This window comes from Hippoglossus stenolepis, chromosome 17, assembly GCF_022539355.2.
Source record: "Hippoglossus stenolepis isolate QCI-W04-F060 chromosome 17, HSTE1.2, whole genome shotgun sequence".
NCBI lineage: Eukaryota > Metazoa > Chordata > Actinopteri > Pleuronectiformes > Pleuronectidae > Hippoglossus > Hippoglossus stenolepis.
The window spans coordinates 9,160,632-9,178,416 of record NC_061499.1 but is presented as its reverse complement, the minus strand read 5'-3'; the positions used below and the strand labels follow the sequence as shown (position 1 = coordinate 9,178,416).

General features: G+C 41.4%; 2 protein-coding genes across 4 annotated transcripts; both read left to right on the top strand.

Moving 5' to 3' along the window:
- Nucleotides 1-2,325: 2,325 nt before the first annotated feature.
- On the top strand, nucleotides 2,326-5,557 carry znf706 (zinc finger protein 706). 3 transcript variants are annotated; one of them, XM_035183229.2, is made up of 3 exons: nucleotides 2,326-2,594; nucleotides 4,311-4,477; nucleotides 4,651-5,557. In XM_035183229.2, the coding sequence occupies exons 2-3, from the start codon at nucleotides 4,343-4,345 to the stop codon at nucleotides 4,744-4,746; spliced, it is 231 nt and encodes a 76-aa protein (XP_035039120.1). In that variant the 5' UTR covers nucleotides 2,326-2,594; nucleotides 4,311-4,342; the 3' UTR covers nucleotides 4,747-5,557. The 3 variants fall into 3 exon arrangements, with proteins under 3 accessions (XP_035039120.1, XP_035039118.1, XP_035039119.1); XM_035183227.2 differs by having other exon boundaries at nucleotides 2,333-2,594; nucleotides 4,332-4,477; XM_035183228.2 differs by lacking the exon at nucleotides 2,326-2,594 and adding an exon at nucleotides 3,709-3,979 and having other exon boundaries at nucleotides 4,332-4,477.
- A 3,621-nt stretch (nucleotides 5,558-9,178) lies between these two features.
- LOC118124969 (14-3-3 protein zeta) lies at nucleotides 9,179-17,017 on the top strand. Its single transcript, XM_035183221.2, has 6 exons — nucleotides 9,179-9,330; nucleotides 11,481-11,780; nucleotides 13,353-13,470; nucleotides 14,534-14,697; nucleotides 15,199-15,294; nucleotides 15,509-17,017. Exons 2-6 carry the CDS (start codon nucleotides 11,490-11,492, stop codon nucleotides 15,617-15,619), a joined length of 780 nt encoding a protein of 259 aa, XP_035039112.1. The 5' UTR covers nucleotides 9,179-9,330; nucleotides 11,481-11,489; the 3' UTR covers nucleotides 15,620-17,017.
- The last annotated feature ends 768 nt before the right edge of the window (nucleotides 17,018-17,785 follow it).

Genomic DNA, 17,785 nt, shown 5'->3' with positions numbered 1-17,785 from the left:
AGTCCCTGCACAACATCCTCCAGGGTGGGGGGGAACTTGAGCAATGCATGGCTTTTGTCAACCACCGCCACCCCCTCCTCCTCTCTTTCTTTTTTTTACTTTTTGCCCCCCTTCTGAAGGCATAATCACATCCTTCTCTCTTGAGAGATATTTCCCCCCCTTTTCACAAAAGACAGGAGGGATTGTCTCTCTTTTCTTATGATGAGGAGAGGTGTAGGGGGGGGGACACAATGGCTGGTCGGAGACTTTTCTCACAATGATAAGATTTCTCTGAAGGAAGTCGTGACGCCCGACGGGATGAGTGCTGCAGTGTCTGCTAGTGAATATAAATAGACATATATAGACGCCATCCTTGTTAGGATTTTGCATTGACTTCCATTCATCGTGAACAGCCTAACCTGATCCCTAATCTTAACCATGACCTCACACACACACACACACACACACACACACACACACACACACACACACACACACACACACACACACACACACACACACACACACACACACAACACACTACTCTCTAGAATTCTGTTTGACTTTGACCGAGTTATTCTTTCTAATAAAGACAAATAAATTAAGGCATCTCACAACCAGACTAGATTAGAAACTGTGATATCATGATTTTCTTTAGGGCGGCGCGGTGATACAGTGGTTAGCAACGTTTCCTTTTGGTTCGCGGCTCGAATCCCACTTTGGCCAGGGGTTTTTCTGTGTAGAGTTTGTGTGCTTTCCCAGTGCCTGTGTGGGTTTTACCCCGGCTTCCTCCCACAGTCCAAAGACATGCAGACTATAGGGTTATGTTAATTATAAACTCTTAACTCTGGAGGTGGACTGAAGGTGTGAATGATTGTTTGTCTCTGCATGTCAGCACCGTGATGGACGGGCAACCTGTCCAGGCTGTGACCCGCCTCTCATCCAGTGTGACCTGGGATTGGCTCCATCCTCCCTCACGACCATCAAAGAAAGGATAAGTATTAGAGAAGATGGACGGAGTATTTTCTCCAGAGACTGATTAATGCTGTGGATCCGTTTCTGGGTCCTGTGTTTCTATCCCGATGGAGCTGGAGTTGCATTTAATTTACATATTAGCTGAATTTAGTCAAATACCGAGCAGAGGAGAACAGCTCCACTGTTCCCACCCCTGAACCACAGTCACAGATGGGAAAGATAAGTGTCTGCTGCAGGCCCGAGAATCACATTATGGTCTGCACAGGTCACACCACTGCAGTGTTTGTAGAGCTGAGATTAAAAACAAATGTTTATCAGTGAAAATGTTGTGTTACTGGGTCAGCGGCACATAAGTAAGTCTTTGAATTGAGGTTATTATAATACAAATTGTTTTTATATTTCAACATTTATCAGTAATATAGTGTATATCAGTATCAGCTTGTGCCTGTGTGTTGCATTTGTCATCGTCACACTGTGAATCTTGACAGTGGACATATTGTGGATGCTGGTGGCACTGAGACACTAACATCAGGATTTAACACTCAGCGCACACAGGGGTCCTCCTCCACATCCTGCCACCTAGTGTTAGCTCTGAGCAAACATTTTCTTTTCTATCATTTGGTGAGATGCTGTGCATGCATTATATACAGACAGCTAGAAAATGTTCATTCAAAGAAAAAGTGCAACAGGGGAGGTGCAACGTGAGGATCTGTGAGGTGCAAAAGGTTAAAACAATAGAAATAAAGAGCACAACTAAAAAATGTAATGAGCTAACTTGATCTGGAATGCAAAGATTTTCTATGAATTGAATTGATCACAATATAAAAAATGCATGCACCGGTTAAGCCTGGCAGATTTTTGACTGCATATCATCAAATATCATACAAACAGGAATAGTGAATTATGTGGATAATTGAAAGCATATCCAGGTATTTTGCATCACAGTATCTACAGCTGTGAGGAAAAAAAGAGAAGTGCAAATGCTCCTTAATGCTCTTTTTAAAGACACATAACCATGGTCAAAAATATATATCAATAACTATTGGACACTACTGCAGTTCTCCACAGATAAACCAAATGTGTTCATACTGACATTAATAATGAAACACCATCAGCAGTGTGTCAGTATAGTAGCAAATAAAACTGAATAAAGTTGAGTTGATCATCATAATAAATAAACTAAAATATATTGTAATTTGGACCAACGTATCATCCACATTGTAATAACATGTAATAACCAAACTCTGCCGGCTGGGGGCAACGTTGTCACCGTCGTGTATACGCAAGCATGGCGACTTACTGGTGCATTCACTGACTCCTCCTATAATCGTAAAAGCCAATATCAGTTATGCTAATAGGTGATTTGTGCTATGTTGTTATCCACTCAAATCAGAGCTCGGCACACCACCTCTTAAAATATAACCTCCATCCACTGTTGGGTTGGTTGAGTTTGAAAAGCCGATTGAATTGTGTGTTTCGTTTATACGCAGGAAACGGTGTATTCTATAACGAAGCAGAGTTGTAACGACTGTGGTTAAACGCAGCATTAGCATTGGCTAGCCTCTGAACACAGCAGCTGTCACATTTGTGTGGGCACCAGGTGGACGCGCAGCTCACGACACGCACTCCCATCTGAAGAGGTGAGACTTGCTGTGGTTTCGTACATATTGAAATGAGATATAAAAGCTACCACGCGTCGCTATCGTCAGCCACAGCCCGAAGGTCGTATTCATCAGGTTAGCTAGCCGGTTAGCCGACGAGCTAGCCACAGGGAGCTGGGGCTAGCATGTGAGCTAACCCTGTTTGAGCTCGTTGACGCTGGTGGCTGAGCTCCGGCTAACAGCTGGATTAGTTCAGGACAAATCCAACTGGCGTCGTCAGGTGGATGGTAAAGATCCAGATGTGGTGTATCATAACAGTTCAGTACACGAGAAACCGGAGAGGAGACGACGTCTGAGAGCAGAATCAGTCAATGCTAACGTGCTAATTCTGCTGTATTTGCTCCCTGACCCTTCATCTGAAGACTCACATCTCTGTAATTATTAATAACATTGAATGCTTCGGGCACCAGCACTGATAGAACAAGTGTTTGAACCAGCTGTGTGACATATGGGGCTGATACAAGCTAACCAATGCTAACAGCTGGCTATTTATAGAAGCTGCTGGTGAGGAGGGCTGGATCCCCAACAGGGCAAGATGGGAAACTGCCCCAAAGTGTGTGGACCTGCAGGGGCCCAGGTTGCCTCAGGTTTAATCAGTGTGTGGCATCTTCATTAATTAAACAGATGTCCGAGTATATGCTCAATTCAACTCAAACTTAAATAAGGGCATTAGTGTGGATGCTGCATTTTTATTTAATACTCAAGTTCAAGGGGCCCAAAGCTCCAGTTGCAGTAATAAGTTTAGTTTTTTGTAGTTTCCCATTGTAATTGAAGTTTTAACCTTTAACCCAAACCTTAATTTTCATCCATTTAACCCTTCATCATGAATGGATCTTATTTTAAATCTGTGCTCTAGATGGGAGAAACTAGTATTTCTGTAAAAATGTTGTCAGTAAAACAACGTGTGTCTCCACTATCACCCACATTTAGGATAGTATACTTTCTTCAATATACATTTGGACTTTGGGCGTGCTAAAACATTATCAATAACACTATTTCTCCCTTGAGCCTTTTTGTTCGGTTTAGATGTGAATTAGAAGTCCTGATTTTCATGAGAGCGTTCCAAAACCATTGGCCAAATCTCACGTAGTGGATTCCCAGATACATGGTATTTTGGTGCCACAGGTTTCCCAAATGACCAAATCATCACGCCGAATTTCATCAACATCCGAAGTCCATATAACTCTGTAAAGCTGCTTCGTGGAGTAGATCCATGTTCAGCCACTGCACTAAACATTTCTAATGTTGTTTTTGTTCCCTCATCCTCAACGCCTGTCACGAATTGCACAATCCCCACCCTCATGCATGTCGAGGGTTTATGAGCCTGCTTGTGTTTCACCTGCAACACATGCATTTAAGTTGAGGTAGGACTGGAGTTTTATCTTGTTTGCTCTGACTGTGACCCTGGCTGACTGGGAGTTCTTGGCTGTTTGTTTGCATTTCAGAGTCTTTGTTTCCATTTAACTACAAAAACTAACTACAGGAAACTAGCTTCAAATTTCCTGCCTCTTAAACCATAATTTGTAATTGTCGGTCTCTTTCACCATACTTTACCTTTGTTATCACAGTAATCTGGCGTAATACAACTGTTTTCTGTGATAACAAAAATAACGGTCAATAGGCTCTTTATTAACAGACTTGTTCATGGTGTTGATGTGTATAAAAAGATAAGAGTGTTTATCAGTAAACATGAAGCCCTGTGTCCTCCTCCTCTAGGCTTTGCGGCCATGGCACGTGGGCATCAGAAGATTCAGTCTCAGCAGAAAAATGCCAAGAAACAGGCAGAGATGAAGAAGGCCAAGGGTCATGATCAGAAGACGGCGGCTAAAGCGGCACTCGTGTTCACCTGCGCTGTGTGCAGGGTGGGTATGATTCCAGTAGTTGGATTAACTGATGAATTCTGCTGCCATTTGTTCACTTTTTAGAATTGTTTAATAGAAAAGCCTCTAGTCACTCAGAAGTAATTTTTTTAACCTCATGCAAGACTTGTGCTTAGTTATAACAGTTTTGTCGGTTGGATCATTCTCCTCTGCAGTCCCAGATGCCCGACCCAAAGACCTTCAAGCAGCACTTCGAGAGCAAGCACCCAAAATCTCCTCTACCCCCTGAGTTAGAGGGAGTGGAGGCATAATTGCTCACCCTGGATACCGAACTGAGTTTTTCACGGCCCTGCACCAACTCTGCACTTGTCTCAGTCTGACAGCAATGGATGATCACGATGTAAACAACATGAAGCAGTTCTCTTCATTTCTGCTTTAACAGGCTGGATTGCCTTTGACGCAACCCCACCCCCCCCTTCAAGTCCTGATTTTTGCTTGTGTTTGAACACATCAGGGCCTAAACACAAATGTTGGTTTTCATTTCAGGGTCACTGACAAACTTTCTAATCCAAGTGGTGAATGAAAACGTCGCTTCAGTCTCATAGTTTCTCAGAACAAACTCCTCACTGCCCACGATGCGCGGTGCACATAGGAATATTTCTCGCTGCTAGCTCTTGTACCTCTTTAACTGAAGCTTTAATAGATCGAGTGTGTGATTAAACCTTTATAGCCAGCATGCCACATGAGGTAAACAGCGTGCTTACAAAGCACATGTCTGAAATGGATGAGAAGTAATATAATTCTAATTTTTCGTTTGTCGCAAATGTGACCTAATCTTTTTTTATTGCTAATCGAGTGTTGAATAAAATGGAGGCAGTGAGATTTTCTTTTCTGATACCAGTCCGCCCACTCTGCTGTTTGCCTGTTGTACTGCAATCTTTCGTCTACGTAATCACAACTTTATGTCGGGTCATAAAAATGTGAAATTTTCATTTCCAAGCTGCTTCATGAATTACGAGTTAATAAAGTTTCACTGGAGCTTGTCAACATTTGTACACTTGGAAAATTAATTCATGCTCCAATGATGTATTATAGCATTTTATTAAATTTTACTTTGTTGTATACCTGCTCCTTTCTTGAAAGTGTTTCTTTTAATGGTTTTATGTGATGTTTTGTTGGATGTGCATATGGTGAGGAGACAATTTTCCCATGTCAAAGTATCTGTGTGAATAATCATATTTTTATGCACAGTATTACATTTTGCCCCTCAGGAGCCTGATTAACTGGCTGAAAGGGAGAAATTAGGACACCAGGAAGCTGTGTTAACAATCCGTGACAGTCTTGTGTGAATAAATGATTCTTTGCTAGCAGCTGATGTGACACCACACTGATCACACCAAACCAAGAAGGCCATAAGTTTCCACACTTTCTTTGCTTGGACATTCACACATCTGTTTGTCAGTTGATCATTTGAGAAAATATTCAAAACATCAAAAAACAAAACATCCTATTGACACAGTGACGGAGTTCTGAATTGTAAATGTAATTTGCCTTCCATGTTTTGTACAATTCTAGTTACTGCTGCCACCCTAGTCTGTTTCAGCTGCTGCTGTCTGGAAACAGCCTCAAGGCCTGAACCTACAGGCTGCATATCAGTTTTTTTCCACCAGACAGGCTTAAGAATTCAATAGACAACAAGGGCCTGTCATATGTCTGTCTATGATCATGCATGCACACGCTCACGTGTAGCTGTAAAGACGACATGATGGACTCAACATAAGCATTTACACACACTGTAATTATTTATTGCTGCAATGTTGAGCAGCCTAACCCTGGGATTTTACTCTTTTCACCAGTATGATCAAATGTGACTAAAGAAATAAATATCTATGGTAAACTGAACAGGGAAAATGTGTCCCACAGAAAATAGGACTTGAAGTAAACGACAACAAAATAAACGAACCTGAACTAAAGCAAGGTCACATATTACTGTTCATCTTCTTAATGCAATTACAAATAATTTTAGGAGGAATAGGATCAGTTTGTGCGGCTCAGCTGAATGAGTCACAACTCACATTGTTCTTCTGCATCCTCGCACATGATCCACCTCCTTCCTCCCCCCTTCCTTCCCATCTGTAACCTTGTGAATGAGAATGACACAAGACATATTCATTCATACGAACATACACAAACACACACACACATCTGCTAGGTCCTCTTCGTGTTACAGAATCTCTGTTTGAACCCAGGCCTTACATCACCGTCATAGGTCAAGCTCACTAGTTTTTGAGAGGCCGCCCACTCGATGACCCCAGAAACTTACCTGCACTCTTCACTCACAAAGAAGTTCATATTGAACCTTTTTTTCCTTTTATATAACAAGTCAAGGGGTGTGACTCATGTGTAATTCCATCTATTCTATATAAACTCGTAGAACTAGATATACATAAATTTACGGGAACTTAAGGTGACGCATGCCTGCCAAGCCAGTCGGTTGGCTAATGGTCTTTAGCATAAGCAGAAACGTACAGATTAACTGTAAAGCCCAGTGAAGCAGACAAGAGACAGATTTAAGGTTAGGGTCAAAATGTGATGTCACGTCTCAATGGGATCAGGAGTATCATGTGGGCTATAACCTGTCACCCACTGTAGGGCTTAGTGATGAGTCAAAACCTCCTGTAACAGCACTTTCACTGGATTACTCTTCAATCTTTTGGAACTTTTCATGATAAATTTTGCATTAAATCATTGCACATTTAATAATGCAGTGTTTGTGGGAGAAAAATGGGTCATGATATATTGTTCTCTTCAGTGCACTAGTGTTTACGCCCACAGTCTGCAGAATTCAAATACATCTGCATTAAGACCTAAGTTAAACATAACTATTATTTTTATTATTTTTTATTGACATTCATTTTTATCGTTCATTTAAATATTATCTTTCTATACACAATAGCCATGCAACTTCCCCTAGATAGATAGATAGATAGATAGATAAATAGATTTTAAGTAGGAGGTGATTGAAAGACACAAGTAACCGTGGCAGAGTATTGAAGCCAAATATAAATACAGATTTAAAGATAAACTAGGGCTACGTTGTAGCACTAACGGGCCCGAGCACAGGCATTTTGAAGCCTGTTGCGGTTAGTGGAGAGAGCGATCAATGACCAAGCGCACGTCTCCGCGTTGCATGGGTTTTGCGCACTGCGGCAAGGACAAACGCTTCACTTCCTGCGTCCGTCGAGCGATGCCTGCTAATTGCTCATTACGGTCCACGCTATCAATTGCACATCACACTATGAACATTTTATGTAAATCAAATGATAGTTGTGAAACAAAGCTTACTTCCTGTTGCCAGTAGGTGGCGCCATCACTATTATTACCTACAGACTAATAGATCTGTTCAAGTAGGGGCTCTGATGTAGCGTGAGCAATTTTGTTTCAATTGGACAATGTTACAACAACTTAATTTTCACACTGATCAGTAGGTGGCGCTATGACCCTGAACTAATATTAATATATGGATGTGTTCAGGTCAGGATTGTGATCATAGGTCAGTAGTTCGGAGCCGGTTGGATAATGCAGAGTGGATTTACAAAGTACTTCCTGTTTTATGGCTAATCAGTAGGTGGCGCTATGACACTCAGGAATTATTGACAGCTGTTCAGGCTTGGACTCTGATCATTTGACAGAAGTTTGGCGGTGATAGGACAATGCACAGTGGAGTTATGACAACATCGTCTCCTTTGGCGAAGGATGATCCTTCGCCGCACCTCAATGTTTACACATATGTCCGAGATACAGAACCTCATGTTTTGATGGCGTGTAATCAAACTTTGACGCCACGCCACGGTCACACCGTGTGACGAAAAATCAATCTTTGAGGTAGTTTTCATCTCCATCTTGTTGTGATGACACGCATCTCCATATGAAGTTGATCTGATGAAAGCCCTGGGACAAGTACATCAAAGTAAAAATGTGGAAAATGGCCAATATGAGCACTAAAGTCAAAATGGCGGGCTTCCTGTTGCTTTTTTCCAATTGCACCTTTTTTCCAATTGCACCTTTGTTTGTCTGGTCATGATACACCTGGGCTACGATTTTTGTGAAGATCGGTGAAAGCTAACTGAGGGGCTTTTCCTTAGATGGCGCTGTTGAGCCATTTTTCCACGCCCATTTCAAATTACTCCAGAATACAATTACTTTTTGGGGTTTTGAATTCCCTGCAAACTTTGGTAACAATTTGAGCATGTCTAGGCCCCGAAAAAGCCCCAAAAGGGAAATACAAATCCTTCGAAATACAATAGGGCCTCCCACCGTTCAGTGCTCGGGCCCTAATAACTGAAGCTATACAAAGTTGTGCATTAGACTAACATAGCCTGCAGCAGATGTAAGTGTGCAAGAGTAGAACTTAAAATACAAGACTAGAGATATAAAAAAAATGTAAAAATAAAATAAATCCAATGATGTTTCTTCCTTTGATGACAAGGATCCTAAAATTTAACGATTTTACCACATTCAAGGGGTAAAATCTCAACTTCCTCTCACCACACCCATCTCCCGTGAGTCTTTGCGGGTAGACGTGGGCGTAACTTTTTTCAGAAATTACTTCATCCAAATAAAAATAGGAGTACAAATTTGGGTTTTGTTAAATATATTTCGGAAATCTTAAAAAACTTTCATTTAACGTGGATCGATTTTACTTGGCCTTGATATATTTTTCTTGCCGTAAACTCGGTCGCCCTGGCAACAAGGCTTTGACGTCATCGGCCCCGGTGCGACCGTGCTGCTGCGTCTTTGATTGGAGGGAAACCCCGTGGATGAAGCGGGAGCGAGCATCAGCTGTGCGGCAGGGAACCAGGAGCGTCACCGTGTGAAGGAGCGACCCAACGCAGGTTAGTTCCCCGTAATTATACCGCTCACGGTCGGTTGTAGGTTCGACGGAGAACCGCTAAAATCATCTTTGTGCTCCTGGGGTCGCCTTTTTTGTTTAAAAACCGAGGTTAATGCCCGCGAGTGGGAGCCAGCAACGCTCCGCTGATCGGTCATTGTTCGGCGGCGGCTGGATGGGAAGCGCCGCTGCACTTTAACCCATCTATTGTTATTCGTTCGCCGTGTTTAGGAGACGCACCTTCGGTTAAATCAGTGAACGAAGCGGCCTCTTTAACCACCGAACGTGTAGAACCCGTGTAAACCGCAGCCACGGCTTGTTTTCCGGGAAGAGGAAAAAAAAAAAAAGGGCGTTCACTGTGGAGGGAGCTACGCGAGGCTGCTTCGGTTACAGTAGGAACCGATCCGGGGACACTGTTACCGGGTCGTGTCGGCCCGTCTGCGGCGTTTTCAGACATTTCCCCGCATGGAGCCGTACGAATAATTAAAGCGAAATACCACAGGCCGACTGTCCACCGTGGGAGCTCGGCCGGTGGGGCAGGTGTGTGTGTGTGTGTGTGTGTGTGTGTGTGAGGCGTAAAACTGGGTGGCCGACATTCCTCAGAAGGGCGCAGGTGTCTGCATCGCTGGCAAATCTGAGTCACTGTGAGATTTCTCTGGGTTGGTCCGGAGGCAGCGAGCGAGGAACTGCTACTCTTTTGTTTGTTAGTGTTGTTGCATCGCTGCAGCAGCAACAGTCCTGCAGGCATCCTGAGATCTAGATGATAGAACAGACAGGAGCCTACCTCTGGATGAAAGGCAGTGAGAGGAGGGGGGGGGGGATCAGCAGGGGCTGGAGCAGAACAAGAGGAAAAAGGCCATATTTGTAGTTTACATAAAAGGCATCATGATGACTGGTTAAAGCAACACCAAACAATACAATCAAAAAATATTACAAGTTACATAGAGAATTATAAAATTTAACGATTTCTGGATTAAAAACAGTGAGGTGGGGTCCGCAGGGTTATTTGTGTAGCACATTTCAACAATTCGTCGTGCTTTACATAAAATATAAAAAGGCGTCATGATGGATTGCAAAAGCAACATCAGACAACACAAAAGAGAAATTAAAGGAAATAAATACAATCCCTGGTAAAAAGCAGCTAATTGGGAGTCAGCAGGGGTTTGATTGGAACACGGAAAGGCAAGTTTATTTGTGTGGCACAATTCAAAGTGCTTTACATCAAATATAAAAAGGCATCGTGACAAATTGTTAAAGCGAAATTAGACAATACAAAAAATGAAGCATTTAAATATACATTTAACGTTTTATAGAATACAACAATATCAAATAAGAGTGAAAGTAACAATTCAGTGTAAGAATTGAGTAACTAGTTGATTTTAATAAAAGGCCGTGGCAAACAGGAAGGTCTGCAGCATTGATTTAAAAGAACTAAAAGGTGCAGCAGGCCTGCAGGTCTCTGGGAACTTGTTCCACGTGGGGAGCATAAAAACTGGACGCTGCTTTGCCGTGTTTAGTTTTGACTCTGGAGACAGAAAGCAAAATGGTCCCAGGCGACCTGAGGGGTCTGAATGGTTTATAATGTAGCAGTACATCAGAAATGTATAACTAGACCAAGTTGACCACATGATCTGTTTTGCCTCATCTGTATTTCACTTGAGGTGTACGTCCACTCATTTGATTTTTATGAAGAGGTGTAATAAGGTCATTCATTGACAGAAAAGTAATCAAACGAGCAACTGATCATTCATGCAAAAAACATCATTTGGTTTCAGCTTTGAAAATTTGCTGATTTTTGTCACATGATAATTAAATCTAATGTATCTGCAAGTGCTTTATTTTTGAGATTCAGAAGTTCAATATGAGGATTTCCTGCTTTTCCGTGTCAAACGCTATCTGAGTACGTTGGGGATATTGGATATTCGGTCAAACAAAAACCTGTAGTATTTTGAAGATAAATAAATCTTGTCTGTATTCCTTCTGCGTTCAAGTAAAATTATCAAATCCCTTCCCCTTCATGTTTCTCCTTTCATTCTCTCCCTGTTCCTGGCCTCCCCCAACACTGTCTCTCTTCTGTCTTCTTAATCCACCTCCTGTCCCCTTTGTTTTGTCCTTCCCATCTCCCTCTCCTCTGTCCTTCCTTCCTCACCCCAGACAGGAACCATGGAAGACAAGGAACAGCTGGTACGGAAAGCAAGGTTGGCTGAGCAGACCGAGCGATATGAAGACATGGCGGCAGCCATGAAGGGGGTTGCCGAGATGAATGAGGAGCTGGAGAGTGAGGATCGCAACCTGCTCTCTGTTGCCTACAAGAACGTGGTGGGGGCTAAGAGGTCCTCCTGGAGGGTGATATCCAGCATTGAGCAGAAAACTGAAGAAGGGAAAAACCCTGAGGTCACAAAGTACAAGGGGGTTATTGAGGAGGAGCTGAATACTACCTGCAAGGAAGTCCTGGTAAGAAACAGACAGTGGAGTGGGGTGGTTGAAGGGAAGGGAAGAGAGTAACTGCCTCAATCAAGGTTGAGGGGTGGGAAGACAATTGAAGGCACAACAAAGTAAAAGTTCAGATGGTGTAGAGAAGATGCCTGTTAATGAGAATTGGAAGAATCTGACCTGAAATTATTTTCTTAACTAGATTTTAAAATGGCAAACGTTTTAATTAGGAAATCCACATAGAAAACTACATTCCCATGGCCAGTTGCATGGAGCAGCTTCACAATAGAACAAAGAAGTGATTACAGTTTGAAATGACTTCCAAGTAATGGCATTTTTGGTCTGCAATAGCAAACTTCTGCTCTGTACATTTGTGTTCTAGTTAAAAGAAAGAATACAAGCAAAAGGGGGGAAATTCGAAGTAGATATTTTTTACATCACCGTGTTGCCTGCTAGTTTTCCATTCATCTGTCTACATAAGACCGAGATCTTATTTTGATACAGCGAGTAACAGCAGCAATCCTAAGCAGGCTAGTTCGCTCATTAGCTGCTCAGTTTCTTTACTCTCTCTGGTTCCCTGTGGTGTAATACTGGCTTTTTCCACCTTTTTGATGATAAAAAAGGGTTCAATGTGAAAAAAGAAAAGTCTATGTTTTACCCACAAAAAGGGGATGGCCACAGTTTATTTCAGTTGGATTTAAAGAGTGTTGGACGTGTTGTGACAAGTCGACCTTGCTACCAGTTTGAGCCAGTGTTACTATTATTGCCTCAACCAAGGCAGTTATGTTTTCACCCATGTCTTTGTCAGCGGGTTCATGCAAAACTCTCTGAATGTGATTTTCACCAAACATGGTTCAGGGTTTAGAAGAAATTTACGAGTTTGTACCATTTAGTGCAGATCCAGATAGTGATCTAAGTCTAGTGGAAGCAAGTGTTTGGCCTTGGCTTAGGTGTGGACTCAAGTTCCAGCTTCAAGCTTGTTCATGTGACAGAGGCGGAGTCGTTAATTATGAGCGGCATCGTGAGAACCGTAAACAAATTTGAGTCGAAAAGCTTTGATCTTCTGGTCGAGCTGGTAACGATATACAAAGGTGATGTTCAACAATGTGACACTTAAATGATGATCAAGTAACTAGAAATGAAACAGAAGATTTGAATTTTAAAGTGTAAGTCTAAAGATCCAATGTAATTAAGCAGAGGAATTTTATTATGGTTATTAGTATTAGTTTTTTGTATGATGATGAACTAATTATTAGAAACATTTGGTGTTTTTACTGTGATAAACACATGAAATGAACACATGAAAAGTCTGGAACAGAAAAACAATTCAAAGAGATGTATTATTTCTCATTTTTCTGTGGCCTTTACTCTTCTTGTCCCTGTCAGGTTTCTGTAAATGGATGACTCTGGTTTTCCAGTGATCAGCAGTTTGGTCATTGACAGGTTTAAGCTGCTATCCCAAACTTAATCTTAGCTTCGTAGGACTGAAGAACCAAAGTAAAATCTGAAGTTATCCAGCAAATTCTGCTTCTTCGTACAGGCCCCTGGTGTCGTTTAGTTTCAACCCTAATGCTGCACAATTGTCATTTGCAGGATCTGCTCGACAATCATCTGATCCCAAAAGCTGTGGAGGCTGACAGCAAAGTTTTCTTCCTGAAGATGAAGGGAGACTACTACCGCTACCTGGCTGAGGTGGCATCCGATAAGACGGGTGAGTAATGTAGACCTGCCTGTGTCCTGAACCGGCTGCAGTCATCGCACACTGCAAGTAGCCTCTCCACCTGACTTTGGTGCAATCACTCAAGGAAGTTGAGTAGGACAGCAGAACCAAGGGGATCGTTTCCCCTGGGGTCCTGAGCAGTGTGCAAGACACTTCACACACAAAAAATTCAACTGTGCCATCTCCTGCGCTGCTGTGTGATTGGGCCCTTTGTTTCTATGGTAATGATCTGTTACACATCTGTTGAATGCTGATTTAAAGCCTCTTTTTTAAGATGAGGAGAGGCTTGCTTCAGGTGTTGTCTGTGGCCAGAGCATTGACAACCTCCCCGTCCTTGACCTAAAACTGCCGGCTAAAATGCAGTTGAGGCTGCGGCTGGGTTGCCATGGCAACAAGGGGAGCCATGGTGCAGGCTACTAGTTTTTTTTGTTTTGTTTCCTTTTTCAAGTGGCTGTGGCATCCCGAACCGCCTGGGTGACGACCTTTTTTCCCCCTGTAATTTCAAGTTATTGTTTTTCAGCACCACTGAAAATATGATTTAGAGCATTATCTCAATAGGAAATACACAATAATCCCTTTGGGTTGTTTGTCACCTTTTGATTCTTCAGTCTTGCGTGTCTTGCCTGGACCGCAAACAACTGGTTTGCACCACAGACTATATAGAAAATGGATGACATGATGGGGCCCCCCCCCAAAGTGAAGCCATTGGTCTTGATCGTCTCCTGGTGGCTGACTGTAGAATAGGTCTTAAACCCTGCCTGTTTAAAAAATGGGAAATAGACCAAACTAAAAAGTCATAGTACACCTCAGATATTTTTCTAACCCACTGATGTTTGTCCAATTGCAAAACATTTTAATTAGTTATTTGATGATATAAAAACACCTCCACTAGACATTTTGAGCAGTTTGAATGTCACATTTAATGGAGTTGAACAGGCAGCAGGATGTAAAATTTCTGCTTTTGCATCCTTAAAATGTGTAAATATTTGCCTGGGTGATTGAAATATATCGTGTTTTCCATTTCAAATGTTTGCTTCATGTCTTCTACTTGTAGCCATTATCGAAAGCTCAAAAGAAGCCTACAATGCGGCCTTGGAAATCAGCTACGAAAAAATGCCACCAACAAATCCCATTCGCCTGGGCCTTGCTCTCAACTTCTCCGTCTTCTACTACGAGATTGCCAAATGTCCAGAATCTGCCTGCAAGCTGGCCAAGGACGTAAGAACTTGTTTTATTTCCCACTGTCTTTTCGTCTGTTTGTTTTTAACCTCCACTTTGTGTCCTCTGAAGAATTTTTTTGAAACTGGTTGAAAATATGTTTTTGGTAGTACTGATGGCTCTTTGTCTGCCCTCACATACTCCTGGGAAGGTCCCATTTCCTGGAGTTGTGACGTATCTTTTTCGACTTGGATCAAAATGAGGAAAAAACGTGGTTACTATAAACATTTGTTGTATTTATGTAGGAGCATTTAAACAAAACTGTGACAGGAATATAAATAATTTTAAATGTTTGTACATTAATCATAAAATGGCCGTATTGGCTAAAAGGTGCTTGTGAGATCTGAACATATAGTTTGCGAGTGACAAAGCTGTAACATTTGACAAATGAAGCTACGATTTAGAGCTGATTGTAATATTTGTTTAATTGGTTTATAAGTCCTGACTTTTTGACTTGTTGAACCAACCTAATCTTTCATGTTCATTTGTTTTCTCCTCTAGGCCTTTGACCAGGCTGTTAACCAGCTGGACACAGTCAAAAATGAAACCTACAAAGACAGCACCTTGATCATGCAGCTGCTCCGTGACAATCTGACAGTACGTGCCTGTTTTATTTTCCTACTCATCAGCTGTCTTACACTTTCTACTATCCCCTCATTTCTGAACTGATGTGGATTGAATACCACATTACTCGCAAATATAAATAATATTTTTTGAAAACACACCAGGAGATCCCTCGTTCTAGCTGAGAACATACTTTTTTTTCCCGTTCCAATTTGTGCTAATCCTAATATCCTTTGCTTTATTGCAGCTGTGGATGTCGGACGCCCAGGGAGAAGGAGAAGGCGAAGGTGAGGGCGAGGGCGAAGCCGAGGGTGAGGGAGAGCAGGGGGAGAAGACGGAGCAGTCCACTGAGAACTGAACTACAGAGAATAAAGAAAACAAACAAAAACACATTTTTTACCTCTCACCAGCCTAAGTTGTGTGTGTGGTTGTGTCTGCACATACATGCACAGATATGTATGGTTACACTCCACTCATGATGCGTAAAGTACAGTATGTGTGTGCATACATTAAAGTGTGTGTTAATTGTATGAGCACCTCCACAGAGAAAAGATTGGAATAGATCTGGTAGTTTTTTTTTTTTTGGTTTTGTTTCTTTTGGGACATTACTCAATGTGAGTCAGTGGATGTTTATTTTGTTTGTCTGTGGTTCAGTCCAAATGAAAACCCCCCCCCTTTAGATTTAAAATCAGCGCCGCTCTCTTTAACCTTATTTACTGTAGCAAACTGCTGCTGTCGCAGGAAAACACAATCAAAAAATAAATAAAACCTAACTGTAATTTTGATAATGTGTGTTTTTACTTGAACTGAACATTTTCAATATTTGTGACACTTGGGCGTAGAAAAAGTACCGACTGTAAAAGTGTTCATAGCAGTCTGAATTCACCACCAATGAGTTCTCATTCTCTGGCGGGATTCACCTTGGTAAAGATCCATCACCATATTGCTTGTATTCAGCCGGGCCTGTCTGTGTCCAGTGTAGCAGGTAGTGATTGTTATGGATGGTACATGTTCTGGCTCAGTGGGTTCTATGTGCATTTGGGCGTTGGGACCTTTTTTTCTGAATGAATGGCCACTTTGGGAAAACTGTAGTTGGCATATTTATTGAGAGGATTTACATTCCAACGTTGCGGACATCATGTCACTCTCAGTGAAATGCACAGACTATAATTTTCCTGCATTTCCTTTTTTTTTTCCATACATCATGACAAGGTATAGAAAGCCTAAGACAAAGTGAACAACTTGATAAAATGGCTCAATACTGTAACTTTTGATATTTTATCTTTTCAGCAGTGCATAAGATACTTTGGCCATGTGCTTATATGTGGCTTTCTACTCTTTTCTATTCAGGTGTTTTTGTATTTTCCTTTATTTTGTGTATTTTATTCCCTTGATTTGACTCCTGGAATGTATGTGGTTCTCAGTAGTATGGTGTGAGGGTTAGGTGTGCTTTGAAACTGGCAGGTTTTGCTTAGGATTTAGCTTAAACCAGGTGGTTATACAGTAACATTTTCCTTCCTTGAAATAACATTGTGAAATGACCAACTAAAACAATTCTAAATCTAAATTGATTATAAAATATAACTTGGTAGAAAGCTACGATGTGACCATAAGTCACAAAGTAGTGCCAGTTTCTTCTAATTAAAGATCTTGGTTTTAAAAATAATGATGGGATGCCAGATTCAGAATTTGCAACTTACACTCAAGAGTACTTTATTTGGCTTTCATGTGAGTGGAATTAAAACATTAAAATCAAGTGTGGTGTTTGTGTCTTTTTTGTTTCTTCTTACTGTACATGTGGAATCTTGCTTTTACAATATTAATGCATATGAGAAGCTGAGTTAGGCCTCTGTCACTATTTATATTGCAAGCTGAAGAAATCCTCAGTGACCACAGGATGTACACAGGTTAACTCGTCATTTATGCAATCAGAAATGTCATTGTTTTAAAGACACAAATCTGAAACCCAAAAAAACCCAAATATTTAGTTTTTCCCAGTAGTGTACAAACCACATTGTCGCACCTTGACAATACAAAAACCCTAGCACATTAGATATCACAAAAGTAAAATTGCAGACAATAAAATAAAGACATGACAATAAAAATGTATATGAAGCTACTTAAGTAATTTAACGAAAAACAAAAATATGACGTGTGTGTGTGTGTGTGTATATATATATATATATATACATATATATTTTTTCTGCTAATGGGAGTTTTTCCTGACAAGTCGAGTCAAGGGCAGAATCTGTCGCAACTTTCACCGACAACACTACTCTCTGCAGATGTTGATGGATTTTTGTTGTGCTGCATGTACTCCACAAAGATACAACGCAGCAATTTCCCATTTTTAGGATTAATAAATCTGTCAATCTATCCATGACTGGACCTTTGGAAAGCAGTCTGAGAAAGTATCTGTGGTGTCAGGCTTCAGGAGAGAGAAAAAAACATGTGACACATGATCTGTCCGTCTTTACAGATAATTAACTTATGTTCATTTCAAGGTGGACAGGCCCGATTATTT

Bases quoted from the DNA above. Each gene is read 5' to 3' on its own strand.
- znf706 (XM_035183229.2), top strand. From the start codon at position 4,343: ATGGCACGTGGGCATCAGAAGATTCAGTCTCAGCAGAAAAATGCCAAG. The intron at 4,478-4,650 runs GTGGGTATGATT...TCTCCTCTGCAG, and splicing joins TCACCTGCGCTGTGTGCAGG to TCCCAGATGCCCGACCCAAA.
- LOC118124969 (XM_035183221.2), top strand. From the start codon at position 11,490: ATGGAAGACAAGGAACAGCTGGTACGGAAAGCAAGGTTGGCTGAGCAG. The intron at 11,781-13,352 runs GTAAGAAACAGA...TGTCATTTGCAG, and splicing joins CTACCTGCAAGGAAGTCCTG to GATCTGCTCGACAATCATCT. The intron at 15,295-15,508 runs GTACGTGCCTGT...GCTTTATTGCAG, and splicing joins TGCTCCGTGACAATCTGACA to CTGTGGATGTCGGACGCCCA.